This window comes from Heteronotia binoei, chromosome 21, assembly GCF_032191835.1.
Source record: "Heteronotia binoei isolate CCM8104 ecotype False Entrance Well chromosome 21, APGP_CSIRO_Hbin_v1, whole genome shotgun sequence".
Lineage (NCBI taxonomy): Eukaryota > Metazoa > Chordata > Lepidosauria > Squamata > Gekkonidae > Heteronotia > Heteronotia binoei.
In genome coordinates this window covers 140,021,087-140,037,426 of record NC_083243.1, presented here as the reverse complement: position 1 = coordinate 140,037,426, position 16,340 = coordinate 140,021,087, and the positions used below count along the sequence as shown (strand labels likewise).

The 16,340-nt window shown below is 40.9% G+C and overlaps 1 protein-coding gene across 6 annotated transcripts in view; it reads left to right on the top strand.

Moving 5' to 3' along the window:
- Positions 1-14,692, top strand: part of TEAD1 (TEA domain transcription factor 1) — a 360,416-nt gene extending 345,724 nt beyond the window's left edge. For all 6 annotated transcript variants that reach the window (XM_060263081.1, XM_060263082.1, XM_060263079.1 and 3 more), the window contains 3 exons: positions 8,496-8,636; positions 10,354-10,506; positions 12,681-14,692. In XM_060263081.1, coding sequence (XP_060119064.1) covers positions 8,496-8,636; positions 10,354-10,506; positions 12,681-12,794 — 408 coding nt within the window. In that variant the 3' untranslated portion in view covers positions 12,795-14,692. The remainder of the gene's footprint in view (positions 1-8,495; positions 8,637-10,353; positions 10,507-12,680) is intronic.
- The last annotated feature ends 1,648 nt before the right edge of the window (positions 14,693-16,340 follow it).

Sequence of the window (16,340 nt, the reverse complement as noted above, 5' to 3'; positions counted from 1 at the left end):
CCTATAGCACTGTGCAGATGGACTTGAATATAGCTGGTCTACTGAAGACCCAACACAGCTACCCTCTAAAATTATTTGTTGTGTTATCCTTTTATGGCAGAGGCTCTTAGGAACTTTAGTAAGGGTTTGTGGAGTCATCAAATGATCAGATAAGGCACTCCAGTGGGGTTTCATCTATATAGGATAATTCATAGAATAATTCAGAATGAAATTCTTTCTACAAGTTCAATAAGTTTTATGTTATTCTAAATTATGCAAACTAGGATAAATAGTAATGATTATTTCCTGTTTACTTTGGCAGTGTTGCTGTCTACAAGACTAGTAAAGCCCTAATACTAAGCCAGAATGGCAGCTGCAACCCAAGTGACCACTTTGGTAGATTGAATATTCACCCACAGCAAAATACTTTCACATAACCTTAAGAAATTCCAGTGAGATGGTATGCAAAAGCCATGTTTTGGCTAAATTACTTCTCTTTTTTTAAAAACTTAAATAGTTGTCTTGCTACAATGACAGATTAGTTATATTTTGCTAGATTCAGGTGGGCAGTCATGTTGGTCTGAAGCAGTAGAACAGATTTTGAGTCCAGTGACACTTTAAGACCAACAAAAGTTTATTCAAGGCATGAGCTGTTGTGTGCACGCACACTTCTCCATCCATTTGCACACAGACTTCTATTTTGCTGGCTTTTAAGAAGCCAGATCACTGGCCATGATTTGCATAAAACATTAGCAATGCAATCTGCAAAAAGTAAGATTGTGAGAAATCTGATGATAAAATAAATGGAGACAACTCCTTTCCCTTGCCCTGCTATTTCCTCTTTCCCTTCTTTGAAACTCCCCATAATCTCTTCCCTTTTCCTGCTTCGTACTCTCCTTCCACCCACCAGCCAACCTATCTTTTTGTGCCCCCCTATCTTCAGCTTTCCCTCCTTCCCTTTCTTGGCAGCCTCTCACTGAGAAAACTCTGCATGGTGCCAGTTCCCAGGGTCAGGTCCAGTTGTGTGGTACCAGCTGCCAGGCCAGGTCCAGTTACTCAGCGTAGAACTTGCACAGACTTCCAAGGGGCACCTTGCTTTGCCTCTCAATGTCCTCCAGAAAGTGAGTTTCACAAGGCCCTGTCAGTGCTCTATTTGAAGCCACTATCATTATCTCTCTTTACTGTAGATTCCAGTTCGGACTCCATCAATGTGTATTTATAGTTAGGATTTTTGGCCCCAATGTGCATTACTTTGCACTTGGCTGCGTTGAACCTCATTTGCCATGTTGACACCCTCTCACCCAACCTTGACAGATCCCTTTGGAGGTCCTCACAATCCTCTCTGGTTCTCACCACCCTAAACAATTCAGTGTCATCTGCAAACTTAGCCACTTCACTGCTTACTCCCAACTCCAAATCATTAATGAACAAGTTAAACAGTTAAAAAGCACTGGATCCACTTTGAAGCCTTGCAGTGCCCCACTACTTACCGCTCTCCACTGTGAAAATTGCCCATTTATTTTCACTCTGTTTCGTATTAATTAGCCAGTTTTTGATCCATGAGAGGACTTCTTCTTTCCCCATGACTATTGAGCTTGCTTAGGAGCCTTTGGTGAGGAACTTTATCACTCTCTCTAGTGATAAGGGCGTCATGGATGAAGAACTGTTACTAGAATAGTTGTGTGGCTCTGATTATCAGTTATCTACTTTTGTTGTATTTGCCATACATACATTACATAATAGCTAATTATATCATTCCATACATAATTTAATTAGCTATTATCTTGTGTCATTTGGAAAGGATCACTGGTTTGAAGGATAGTGGCTGAAAACTTGGAGACAGATTGTTCTATCAAGGGAGTCTAATCTCTGCTTAATAGGAGTGGAACGCTTTTTTGGAGAGCAGATTGACAAACATCTCTTGTAAGTCCAAAATGATGTATTAGTTTTGGACCAATAAGACCAAGTGGATGAAATGAAAACTAGTCAGTTGAGCTCTGTGAGAGAGCGGGAAAGGTTTGCTACTGAAAGGGTGAGTGTTTGCCTTTCCTTAACTGCCTTTTCTTAACTGCTGGGGGGAATTAGCTGCGTGCTATTCTGTGGGAGGAGAGAGTCTGAGATTGTGTGGTTGCTGGGGAACTGCTGTTTGTTTTGAGTGGGCTGTAGATGATTGCATCAGGTGATTGTTGCTGATTGGGAGTGTGTGCGTTGCCTGGGGCTGCCTGCTGGCCCCATTCTCTTTGCATTTATAAGGCTGCACGTAGCCAGAGACGAGAGCTAAAGGCCTCTTGGCCTGTGACTCCTAGTCTGGGGGTTCTGTAAGAAGCCAGAAGTGGGGGCACTAGTCTCCTTGTGTTCCCAATTAAAAAAGTAGACTTTCCACAAGTAAAGCCACATAAACACAAAAGGTATTAAAGGGAGGATTGTATGTTAAAAAAGCAATAATGAAGGTAGAATGCCAGCAGGGGGTTGGGGGCTTTCTAGTGTTTTGCACTGAGTGTCACACGTATGACTATCTGCCCACTGGACAGAAGTCTTGGGTGTATGCTTGGTGCAAGGAGCTCCTGGTCCTCAGGGAATGAGTTTGCACCCTTGAGGCTGAAGTGGCTGACCTGGAGAAGCAGAGACACTCAGGTAGGCATTTGGAGAAGACTCTTGGGGACTTGTTAGATGTGTCCCACTCCAAACATGGCAGCCCTGCTGCTGCCAGTGAGCATGAGGGTCAAGAGGGCACAGGGCACCATGCTGAGAATAAAGGGAATGTGCCCTCAGAAGGGACCTCTTCTTCAGCTGGTAAGCAGGTATCCTTTCGTGCCAAGGAACCATCCCTGGGCGGGGGGGATGGGTCTTCGTAGTTGAAGATTTGGTCCATAGACAAGTAGACAGCTGGATGGCAAAACTGCGTACTGACCATATGGTGACTTGTCTGCCTGGTCCAAAGGTAGCAGACATTACACGTGTTCTAGATAGGCTGATAGTGCTGGGGAGGAGCCAGTGGTCGTGGTACATGTCGGCACCAAAAATGTGGAATAATGCAGTCGTGAGATCCTGAAGGAAAAATTTAGGGTGCTAGGCAGGAGACTCAAAGCCAGGACCTCCAAAGTAGTCTTCCCAGAAGCATTACCTGTTCCACACGCAGGGCAGGAGAGACAGGCACAAATTAGGAGTCTCAATGCGTGGATGAGATGATGGTGTAGGAAGGAAGGGTTCAAGTTTGTTAGGCACTGGGATGCTTTTTGGAACAAGCGAAAGCTGTGCAAAAGAGATGGTCTCCACTTGTCCCCAGAAGGAACCAGGCTGCTGGCCCTTAACATCAGAAAGGTGGCAGAGCAGTTTTTAAACTGAATCTTGGGGGAAAGCCGACAGGAGATTAAATGTCTCTGGTTTGGGATGACTCATCTCCAAGAGATGACGGGTTAGCTGTTACTTTTCTACCGGGCAATGGATTAGAGTTGTCCACTGAGACAGTGACAAACAGTATAGACTGCCTGGCAAAGTCTCGAGGCAGTAGGAGGAAGGTTTCAGGCCTAACTTGTCTGGGAAATTATAGATGTTTATATACAAATGTGTCCATAAATGTGTTTATATACAAGTGTCCAAGGTTAAATTGAGGAGTTGGAATGCTTAGTGTTGGGGGAAAATATAGACATTGTGGGTATTTCAGAAACCTGGTGGAATGAGGAGAATCACTGGGACACGGTGATTCCTGGATATAAATAATATCAGAAGGATAGGGAGGGAAGGCCTAGGGGAGATTAGTGCGCAGTGCAGCCTGGCCCAGGGATCCTCGTCAGCTGGCTGGGCCCAGGAGGCCAGCGTGCAGTGAGCCCCACTCAACAATCACCATCGGCCAGGGAGGTCGGCGTGCAGTGCACCCAGCCCCACAATCACTGCTGGCCAGCTGGGCGGTGGCTGGTGCACAGTGTGGCCTGGCCCAGAGATCCCAAACTGGCCAGCTGAGTCCAGGGTGGCCACTGCGGGCCTGTTGGAGGGGTCTTGCAGGTCATTTATGGCCCACAAGCTGGAGGTTCCCCACCTCTGCTTTAAGCAGTGGAAAGCTAGTCCAAATGAAGTTAATAAAAGGGAATGCAGGCTGTGGCAAATCAAATGGAAGTCTGTGATCAGGCAGGCAAAAAGGGACAATGAGGAGCATATTGTAAAAAACTTAAAGACCAACAATAGAAATTTCTTCAAATAATTAGAAGTAGGAAACCAGCCAGGGAGAAAGTTGGGCTCTTGCATGACCAAGGGGTAAAAGGATCACTGCAGGAGGATAGGGAAATAGCTGAGAAGCTGAATGCATTTTTGCCTCTCTTCACCGTGGAAGATGAGAAGTGTTTGTTCACTCCCGAACCACTGATTTGGGGAGGGGTGTTGAAAGACCTGAGTCAGATTGGGGTGATGAGAGAGGAGGTCCTACGATTGATAGACAACTTAAAAACTGATAAATTACCAGACCCAGATGGCATACATCCAAGAGTTCTGAAAGAACTCAAAAGTTAACTTGTGGATCTCCTGACCAAAATATGTAATCTTTCAATAAAATCTGCCTCCATTCCTGAGAACTGGAAGGTAGCTAATGTTACCCCCCATCTTTAGAAAGGATTCCAGAGAAGATCCGGGAAATTACAGGCCAGTCAGTCTGATTTCAATACCAGGAATTTGGTGGAAACCATTATTAAAGAGAGAATTAGGAGGCACATTGATGAACAAAAGTCATTGAAGAAGACTCAGCATGGGTTCTATAAGGGAAGATCATGTCTCACTAACCTGTTAGAGTTCTTTGAGGGGGTGAACAAACATTTAGACAAAGGGGACCCAATAGATGTTGTTTACCTTGACTTCCAGAAAGCTTTTGATAAACTTCCTCATCAAAGGCTCCTAAGTAAGCTCAAGAGCTATGGAGTAAAAGGTCAAGTCCTCTTGTGGATCAAAAACTGGCTAATTAATAGGAAACAGAGAGTAAATACAGATGGGCAATTTTCGCAGTGGAAAGTGGTGAGCAATGGGGTACCTCAGGGCTCAGTACTGGATACAATGCTTTTTAACTTGTTCATTAATGATTTGGAGTTGGGAGTAACAGTGAAGTGGCTAAATTTGCAGATGACACTAAATTGTTCAGGATGGTGAGAACCAGAGAGGATTGTGAGTCACTCCAAAGGGATCTATCAAGGCTCGGTGAGTAGGCGTCAACGTGGCAAATGAGGTTCAACGTTCAAGTTCAAAAATCCTAACTATAAATACAAGTTGATGGGGTGTGAACTGGAGGAGACTGATCGAGAGAGAGATCTTGCGATCATGGTAGATAACTCACTGAAAATGTCAAGACTGCAATTAAAAAGGCCAATGCTATGCTGGGAATTATTAGGAAGGGAATTGAAAACAAATCAGCCAGTATCATAATACCACTGTATAAATCAGGGGTGGGGAACCTTTTTTCTGCCAAGGGCCATTTCGATATTTATAACATCCTTGGCAGGCCATACAAAATTATCAACTTAAACAGTGCTCTGCAAAGGGAGAACAAATTAGGCTGGCAAAATGAATGCAAATAATTGTTTTTCTATTTGAAGTCATGTGGTGTGAGCCTAATTTGGCACCCCACCTCGCCCCCCAGCCTGCAGCCCTAAGTAAATGCCTAGGCCTCGGGCCTTTTTTGTAGAAAAAGCCCAGCAGGAACTTATTAGCATATTAGACCACATCCCCTAATATTAGCAAATAAGATCACACACTCATTAGCATATTAGGTCACACCATCTGGGATAATCAAGTGCAAATTGAACTGGTGGTAGCTGGCTCCCACCCCCCCACCCGTGCCACCCCTCCTTTCATGTGAAACTGCAGCTGCTCCCAGGGAAAGGAACTCGGATTCGATAAGCACTTTCTTAACATGAATTGAAGAACAGAAGGGGTTCCACTAGAAGCAAGGCCGAATAAATTTTAGACTGTGGCCAGTTCTGTTAGCTATAAACTAAGCAAGCTTGGATGTGCCAGCGACCTTTAAAGGCACCCATATATCCCAGCCGCAATCCTTTACAATGCCTACCACTCAGGCTCCACAGAGAGAAAGAAAAAGGAAAAGGAACAGAAATAAAGAAATGGAGGGAAGAAAGGGATTTAAAATGGAAAGAAAGGGAAATAAAGGGAAATGAAATGGGAGGAGGAAAGGAGAATAAAGGGAAATAAAGAAATGGGGGAGAAAGGTTAATAAAAAGGGGGGAATAAAGGGAAATAAATGGAAGAAAGGGGAGAAGAAATTGAAAGAAGGTGAAATAAAATGGAGGAAGAAAGAGTAATAAAGGAAAATAAAAAATGGGAGGAGAAAGGGAAAGAAAGAAAGGTGGGAAGAAAGGTGAATTAAGGGAAACAAAGAAATGGGGGGAAGAAATAGAACAAAAGGGAAATAAAGGAATTGTTATTATTATTACCTTTAATTTATACCCCGCCCTCTCCACAAGCAGACTCAGGGTGGCTAACAATCAGTTCAAAATTTCAGACAATAAATACAATTAAATGATCAACTTCAAACAATAAACACTATTAAAACATTTTAAAATAATTTTACAGTGCTGTTAAATAACTACCTAGGCGGGATTTTCCTTTACTAACAGTTAAACCTGTAGTAGTTCCAATATCTCAGTAGTGTAGGTGGCAGTCCTCTCCCAGTTTAAGAGCCAAAGACCTGTCAAAATAAGTCAGTTTTGCAGGCCCTGTGGAATTGAGAGAGGTCCCACGGGTCCTTTATGGCCTCCGGGAGTGCATTCCATATTTCAGGTGCTGCCACTGAGAAGGCCCTAGACTGTGCAGAGCACAGCCTGGCCTCCCTTTGTCCGGGGATGGACAGTAGATATTGCGTCCCTGAACACAGTGCTCTCTGGGGAACATGTGGAGAAAGGCGGTCCCAAAGATAGATAGGCTCTCGATCATATAGGGCTTTAAAGGTCAATACCAACACCTTGAAACGGACTTGGAACACAATAGGTAGCTAGTGCAGTTCTTTCAGCACTGGCTGAATGTGCTCCCATTGAGGGAGCCTCATAAACAGCCACGCTGCTGCGTTCTGCACTAGCTGCAGTTTCCGAGTCAGGTTCAAGGGTAGCTCCATGTAGAGCATTACAGTGATCTATTCTCGAGGTGACGATGGCATGGATTACCATTGCTAGGTCGTCGTGTTCCAGGAAAGGGGCCAACTGCTGAGCCTGCCAGAGATAGAAAAAGGCAGATTTGGCAGTGGCTGCAACTTGAGACTCCATTGTCAAAGAGGACTCAAGAAGCACTCCCAAGCTCTTGACCTTAGGGGCCATTATCAGTAGCACCCCATCAAGAGTTGATAAAGGGATCTCCCTTCCTGGGCAACCCCTACCCAGATAGAGAACCTCCGTCTTCGTCAGATTCAGTTTCAACCGACTCTGCCTGAGCCAAGAGGCTATAGCTTGAAGAGCCAGTTTTAGATTATCCGGGATACAGTTGGACTGGCCATCTGCATATTGGTGACATCCCAGCCCATACCTCCTGACAATCTGCCATGACAAAGTGGGGATTCAAGTCTGGGTCTCTCCATTCCTAGTTCAAACATTGCACAATGATGACTTTCATGTCAAAAAGATCAGGTCATCACAGATGGGTCTGATTTTCTTACCATACTCCACCCATGATGCATACCAGAGTTCCATGATGCATACCAAAGTTCTAACTACTTTGATGAGTAATTTAAAATGGTAGCTGTGAACATTATGGTCACAATCCAATGCAGATCTAAACAAAGCCTTTTGAAATGGGATAGATGTGCACTTGCCTCTGTTATGGGTTGTGGCAGAGGTATGTGTTTAGTATCTGCTTTTCATTCCTCAGTATGCAAAGGAGCCATTCTACCATGGAATGCATCTTTTACTTGAAGAGCCTGTCCCATCCAACATGGGACTGGAGAATGTATTCCTTTCAGGTCAAAACAGTGTTATATTTTCTGGTTCTTTTTTGTGGATCTTAATTATTTGATTTTGTTTGTATGCTACTTAGGAGGATTCAGTTGCAGACTGAAGCTTTTGCATACAAATGAAGAAAAAGGAAAAGCTCCTAGTGTTTCCATTGTATTGCTGTATCTTCTTAATTTAAAATCAGTGCCTGAAATTAGAAACAAGATTATTAAGAGCTTTTAGGTTTGGAGACCCAAGGCTTTGGAGAAATAGTGCAGCTGTTCTCCTTGGCAATAAGAAATGTTCTGGGCACTCATTTAAAATATGCCTGGGGCTGCAGGTGTGCTGTCTGCATCCCAATCCTGTCTTGCAGAACTTCAGTGCAATATCTTCTGGTCTCTTTTCCACCATCATAATGGGAATCAGTACAATTTGCTTCTTTGTGTCATGGGGTTGTGCTTTTAAAAGAAGGGACTGTTAGAACAAATTACTTCAAAGGATCTTTCAAATGTGACATTTTTAATAGTGATATGCTAACAGTTGTTAATGATTGTTCCCAACGATGCAGGCAGTTGAGAAAACTTCTGTTATCTTTTTCTGCAGGCGGACTTAAATTGCAACATTCAAGATGATGCAGGAGCATTCTATGGTGTAACTAGTCAGTATGAAAGCTCAGAAAACATGACAATCACCTGTTCCACCAAAGTCTGTTCATTCGGGAAGCAAGTAGTAGAAAAAGTAGAGGTAGGATTTGCAAACCCGCTGTTTGGATTTTTTTTTTTTTTTTTTGCTAATTAACAAGACTTTTCTGCTTAGTATAGTTCTTTATACTGATGCCACTTCACAACTTTCCATTAAAGCATTTTTTTCTCTGTTTATGCTTAATTTTTTCTCTGTTTATGCTTAATTTGAATACTTATAATAACATACTACAGATGTACATGATCCAGAGAGACAGTTTGGTGTAGTGGTTAAGTGTGCAGAACCAGGTTTGATTTCCCACTCCTTCACAGTCACCTGCTGATGTCAGTCACAAGTTCTTGCAGAGCTGTTTCTCTCAAGAGCAGTTTCTGTTAGACCTCTCTCAGCTCCACTTGCCTCACAGGGTGTCTGTTGTGGGGAGGGAAAGGAGATTGTAAGCCACTCTGACTCCTTCAGGTGGTGAAGGGCGAGATGTAAATCCAGTGTTGTTGTTGAACAAGATCAATTTTGGGGTAACTTTTTGGAGGGTCATGGGGAGAGTTTTCTGTAGAATATTTCATAATTTTGTGATTGCTCCCATGCCTATGGCATCTATTTGTTATGAGTCTTGCTACCATTTCTCAAAATTCCAAAACTGCTCACAAACTCAACAAGCTGGAGACCTATGGTGTAAACCCTCTTTGGCCCTGATAGAATTGACCATTCTGGCTTCAGGAGAGAAACATTCCATTTCTACAGAAGTTTCATGGCCAGTGTTTCCTCTCAGCTGAGTTAGTGTGAGCTAGCTTACAGTTTTTCAGCCTCCAGCTCACACATTTTTGTCTTAGCTCTGGAAGGATGGGCCCAAACGAGACTAATTTATGTAGAAGCTAAATCACTGCTTACAACTTTAATGCCGGTAGCTCACAAAGCAGAATTTTGCTCACAAGACTCCACAGCTTAGAGGAATTGTTCATGGTATCTTCTTTCTACTTGACATTCATTTCTCCTGTTCTTAAATTTATACTAATGTTGGATGCTATTAGATGACTTCACTTTTTGCCTAGCTGTAAAATAAAAGATGCTTTTCTGTTCTGCCAGAGATCTTGAGGTCTCTCCAAATTTGAGGCCCTAGGCTTAGTTTACTGATTGGTGAATCAAGCTGGGTGCTCTGCCTCCTTTCCTCATGTCACCCTCTTAAGTGCTGTGGAAGGCACTTAAGGAGATATCTGTCTCTCTTCACTCAGCAGTCCGTACTCAATATAGGAATGACCATGTACAGATTGTCCCCACCCCGCTGCTGCCAGCTCTGCTGTTCATATCAGAGTAATTTGTCCTGAGTCTTTTCTGAGAAATATCTTCTTGCTCTCCAGACTTGTTCTATTCCTCTTTCCCTCCTGCCCATGAGGTGGCCAGGCAGTCTGGAATGTGAGCTAATGTATAATTCACCATCTGGATTATTTTAAATCTCTTTTATTAATGTTGTTTCTATATTTTATTCTGTGGTCCCCTACATTTTTATCAAATGTTGTACATTGCCCAGAGTCCTGCAGTAGCAGGGACTGGGTGATTCAGAAATTTAATAAATAAATAATAACTACAAATAAAATGTAATTGATTCCATTCAATATTTTAATTAAATAGTCTTAAAGGTATATAGTACTATTGTCATTTATTTCATGGATTAATAGATCTCTCTTTAAAAAATTAAAAACTTTAATGAATGTACATATCTAATTTCATTATAATTCTGTACTTTTCTCTTTGTTTTTCCTCTTAGACTGAATATGCACGGTTTGAGAATGGCCGGTTTGTGTACAGAATAAACCGTTCTCCAATGTGTGAATATATGATCAATTTCATCCACAAGCTCAAGCATTTGCCAGAGAAATATATGATGAACAGTGTGTTGGAAAACTTTACTATTTTGTTGGTAATGCATCACTTTTACTTCTTGGGATCTTTCTGCAGACTTTTGCCTTTTTAATGTATTTCTAAGAATCAGTGTAATGTAGTGATTAAGAGTACCCAGAACAGCCAAGTTTGAATCTCCACTTTTGCTATGGAAGCTGAGCCCTGGGCAACCTTGGGCCTGTCATTCTCTTCTCAGCCTACCCTACCTCACAAGATTATTATGAGAATAAAATAGAGGTGAGGAGAATGATATAAGCCACTTTGGGTTCCCATTGGGGAGAAAGCTGGGTTATAAATGAATCAAATAAATAATAAATACTCTTATGTTAAGTAACACATTACTTCAAAGGTAGTAGTCCCATGAACCTTTTCCATGGGTCCTTCCACCTCCATTCATACTGTTAGTATCATAGGGATCACTTGTGTAATCAAGCAACCATGCAGTGCACCCTTATATACTGCTGATTTACTTTAGGAGCTAACCACAGGTAATATGGGTTTGTAGAAGCAACCACACCACATAATTAATGTGCAAATTAGGTCTTAAGGGTAGAAGTTTGGATGCATCCAGCTTGGCCATTTTTCTGCCTCTAGGTCCCCCTTCTATTCATTGGTTCTAGATTCCAGAACCTCCGTGCAAAGGCCAGCAGTGAAAAAAAGGATTGGAGACTAGTATATCAAATAAAAAATAAGCTGGGGACCCACCCTTCATGTGGCCTCCTCTCTGTTAGAAGCTTTTTCTCCCTCTTTTTCCCTCTGTCTTAACAGCTTTTTTATCCCAGTCCCATTTTTTTTCATTCTTCCAGCCTCTCTCATCTCTCTCTCTTTCTTCCAAGCTGCAGTCAAGCAGGAGTTGACTATGCCTTGGTTTTTCTCCCTTGGTTGCTAAGCAATGTCCATGGTGATCTTATGAGCTTCTGCAAGATCTCAATGGGCATTCTTCATTTTGGTGAAAATTTAACATTTCCTCAATCATTTAAAAATCTTTTTGTGCTTTTCTACACACCCTGGGGGAAACCCCAGGTCTGTATTTTATATACTTTTTAAAGCATAGTTCAGTATTTGAAATAGTGGTACTACTTAGTATGGAGTTTATAGTCCTAGAGAGGAGCAATTTTTTTCATGGCCTGATTGAACTTTTGACTGAGTTGGAATGCTAGCTGAACTGCCAGATGAAGCCAGAGTGAGGATGAGATTGAACCACAGCAGTTGAAGGGAGGGGATGCTAATTGCTCATATACAGGGCTTTTTTGGTAGAAAAAGCCCAGCAGGAACTCATTTGCATATTAGGCCACACCACCTGACATCACCATTGTTTCACACAGAGCTACGTTGTAGGAAAAGTCCAGCAGGAACTCATTTGCATATTAGGCCACACCTCCTGCTGCCAAGCCAGCTGGAACTGTGTTCCAGTGCGTTCCTGCTCAAAAAAAGCCCTGCTCATATACATGCTGTTTGGATTGGAAATGCCTCTTCCATGCTGCTTTAAACTCCAGTATGTGAAAAAACAGGCACAGTACTTGCCAAGATGGGCAATGTGTATATGTGGGGGGTCTACTCAAAGAAATTATTCAGAGGACACTTAATCCCTTCCCCAGCTCCTCATCTATGAATCCAGATTTGGGTCCCCTTGTCTTGGCTTTTGGTAACATAGGTAGGTTGGGTTTTGGCAATATAAGGTTATTTCATCCCTAGGGATTCCTAGCATCAGATCTGGTTTTGGTCCTAACTTCCAAAGAATAATTGACCCCGATAAGATTCATACTGTCAAATTGTCTCCCTTTCTGAGATACTTTTCTTCATTTCTCCCCTAATATCTTCTGCTCCCCACCTGCAACTCTTCCTCCATCTCCCAAGCCCTTGAAAGATTAAAAGGCAATCAGGCCCAACTAATTTGAATCAAAACAGCAGCAGAGCTCTCTAGTAGCTGCCTGTTTGCCCCTGCTTTCATAAGGCCAGTTGGCATTATTATGGGGGGCGGGTTAGAAAATGGATTATGTATATAATAGTTCACCTCTCATTTCCTCAGAATATTTGTAATGTCTCTTTTTTTGTTAAGTCAGATATCAGCAATAGAAAGTGTATGAAAATGAGATTTGTAATATGAAAGCTATATTGTTTGATTTTGTGGATATGGAAGCATCTTTCAAATTTCTAACATACCACCTTTTCTCCCCCCTTAATCTGAACCAGGTTGTAACAAACAGGGACACGCAGGAAACCCTACTTTGCATGGCGTGTGTATTTGAAGTTTCAAACAGCGAACATGGTGCACAGCATCACATCTACAGGCTTGTAAAGGACTGAACAGTTATTTATAGACACATTTCGTTATAGCTCCTTATCAAAACACAGACTGTCAACCTCAACGTGAAGTGGCAGTTCCTCTGGCTGAGCTTTCCCCCACATTTTTCTAAACCTCATTTGAGTGTGTTCATACATTGTAGCTGTGAAATTCTGGTACAGTTGTACAAATTCTTTTTAAAACAAAGTGTTCAAATTTATAAAATTACACTTCTTTGAGAAGACTATATTTAAGGATTTCAAGGCCTTTATGAAAGTTTTAGATTTTTTTTTGTTGTGTTAGAAAAATATAAAACAGAGCATTTGCCATGGGAAAACTTTAACAGCAATTATAAAAATTTATGAGGTGTTTTATCTAAATTAAAAACATGTTTTTTTAAGATGACAGTGAAATTGAAATGCATTTTAACTATGTGTAAATTAGAACAGGTTTTTTTTTTTTAGAATTATATTCATAACAGATTACTGTGGACATTACAGACGAATGTAATTCACTAAATTATTTTATAACTCTATTTCTGTTTGAAGCCAAAAGACAAACATAGCCTTAAGAAATGCCTGATGGGAGCAGACAGGTCCTAAACAAATACAAAAATGTATTTTATTTCCTCCCCTGTATTAAAAACTAACCTTCTAATCCATTGAACATTTCAAGCAGGTATTGCAAAGCGAGATTTTCTCCCTTTATTAATCATATTTAGTGTATTTAAAAAAATATAAAGTATTGTACTAATAAGGACATTTGATTATTTAATTAAAAGTGGCTCGTTTTGCAATAACTAGATAAATTCTGAAAAATTAGATTTATGATGTATGTAATTTTGTGTGTGGTTATATTTTACATGAGATTTCTTTGAGGGGGGTTGTTTGTTTTCATCATGAATCAAGAAGTTGCAACACTAAAACTAGTGATTAGCAAATGTAAGGGAGAAAAAAAATGACTGCTGTATTACAATTATGTTGTCAACTGAAAACCACAAAATGACTGTGGTCAAGAAGAGAATAGGTAAGCAAGGAAAAGGTTCATCTGTTTTTAATGTCTTTGGAGTCCTAGAAAATCATAGATTGGTAGGCAAAAAAGATGCAATGACTATCTTTCAGGAGACTTGTAAATCTTGTGATCACCCAAGATGAACACAGTCTACCAGCAGGTGTATCATGACCTATCAAAGCCTTGATAAGTCTTCTGTTTTGCCTGCCTACCTGGAAATCCAAAAACAAAGTAGTTGCCAAAAAGTTGCCATAACAGCTTGAACCCAGTGAAGGATTTTTACAGAAGGAAGGAATTTCCATCTGTGGATCATAATTCCTTCCCTTGCATCCCAGAATAATCAGATTGCTAGCAAACAGTAAACTGTGAGTGGTACATACAACCTAATGCAGTGCATACCTGCCTATATTACCTTTGTTTCTAAGCTAAGTTTTCCCCCTTTGTTGTTCACTACATACTCTCTTCTGTATGTGCCATTTTTAAGAGCACAATATTATTTTACCTCAAGTATAACACTTAATTCACTGGTCTTTAAGTATTGGTGTGTCACAATATTAAGCATAAATAGGAATCAAACATGTCTTGTTTCTCCATTTGTGCAAACTGAATTGGTCATGGGTTTTATGTATTTAAAAAGTGATGAGCATATGGACACTACTTTATAGTTTCCATTCTAGCTAAAACATTGTTTTTCCAGGCCTGTATATTGGACCTGAGGAGTCTGGCATACCTCCCTCAGATACTAAAAGTTGTATAATCTTGAAAATGTAAGGGTTAAATGATACATATCCATATATATTTCTTAATGTCCCTATAACTCCACACATACTTGAAAACATTTTCAGTGTGCAGCTTAGATTAGTCATTATGTATCATAAAATAAGCAGGCTGTTGCTGCTTATACATTTGCTCAGGGCTTTTTTTGTAGCAGGAACTCCTTTGCATATTGGGACACACACCCCTGATGTAGCCAATCCCCCAAGAGCTTACAGGGCTCTTAATACAGGACCTACTGTGAGATCTAGGAGGATTGCCTACATCAGGGGAGTGTGACCCAATATGCAAAGGAGTTCCTGCTACAGAAAAAGCCCTGTATTTGCATAAAATCCTGATAATCTTTTGCATTGTTTGAAACACTAATCTTTAAAACAGAAGATAATGCTAGGGGCATAAAAATCTTATCTGGCTTAAAATAGCTTCAAAATTTCTGTAATGTTGATGGTTAGAAGAACAGGGCTATGACATTTGACTTGCGGAACACTACACAATGTGGCAGGATGCATGCAGGCTGATAACATCTGAAATTGTTTCTTTGAGGCAGAGGATGGTGTCTAGACAGCTGCCCAGACCCCAACTGTGCATACACCTGGCTGGGAAGGAGTAAGGAACTGGATTAGGATGCCAAGTTTAGCCAACTGAATCTTGCACCCCTTTGGAGGGTTGGGCATTTTTTGTCCTATAGATATTAAGACAGATGAACCTCTCATTCTGTTTAAATCTGTGAACTGTAAAACTAGATGTTTGTGGCTGGATCTCTTCATCAGGTTTTTTGACACTAAATGATTTCAATGAAAGCACTGCATCTTTCCTGTTTTAAAGTAACCCTTTATTTGAAGCACTTGGTGTTAAAAGTAGAAAACTGCTCTTTTAAAAATGTTATCTTTTATGGGACTTTTGATTTTGGTGGATTTTTTTAAAAAATTAACATTTTAGAATAATTAATACACCCCAAACCAATTCTTGAGGCGTATTAAATAGCAGTCAGTTTGCAAAACCGGGTGCATTTTTTGTGTTTAATACAGTTTGGGACATGATGTGTGTAATAACTGTATGGTATGAAGAGTCACAACATTTCTTACTGTTCACTTTTGTGAGACATACGGGGGAAATATTTGCCTTGTCTTTGACTTTATGTGGATGTAAATGATTCAACACCCCTCCTCTCCCCTGGTGCATGTTTCTTCTGGAAAGCCTTAAGTCCGTCAGATGTTAAGTGTGGATTGTGTAGTCCAAAAGGCTGCCTATAAACTGTGAGCTCTTTTGTAAGCTGGAAGCATCTCTCTTGTTACTGTTACTCTGTGGTAGGAACTTCTTAATTCCGAGCTGCCAAAGCATTACAATATGCGGTGCCTTAGTGCTATATTAGAAGTACATTTTAGCCTCTCATGCCAATCTTATGTAGTCTATTAATTGGTTTTCTTTAAAAAAAAAAAAAAACAGACCACCTTCTAGAGAAATTCCTTTTTTTTTTTTTTACTACTTGGTCTAAGACACCAATAAGATAAGTCACGCAACTACCCACCCCACCCCCTTTTATACATAGGTGGATTATCTATACCAAAAGGAAATGTTATATCACTAGAATTTTCTGCAAGAAGTTATTTGTCCGAATTATGCTGCCTTCTTAAATTCTCATGACCAAATACTTAAACCTTTGTGACTCTCTGCACTCCTGCATGCAAGTGCCTTTGGTTTTCAAATTCCAGCTTAGAAAAGTGCTGCCATAATAATGACAATTTGTAGAGACCAAAAATATTTAGAGATCACCATAATGCCTT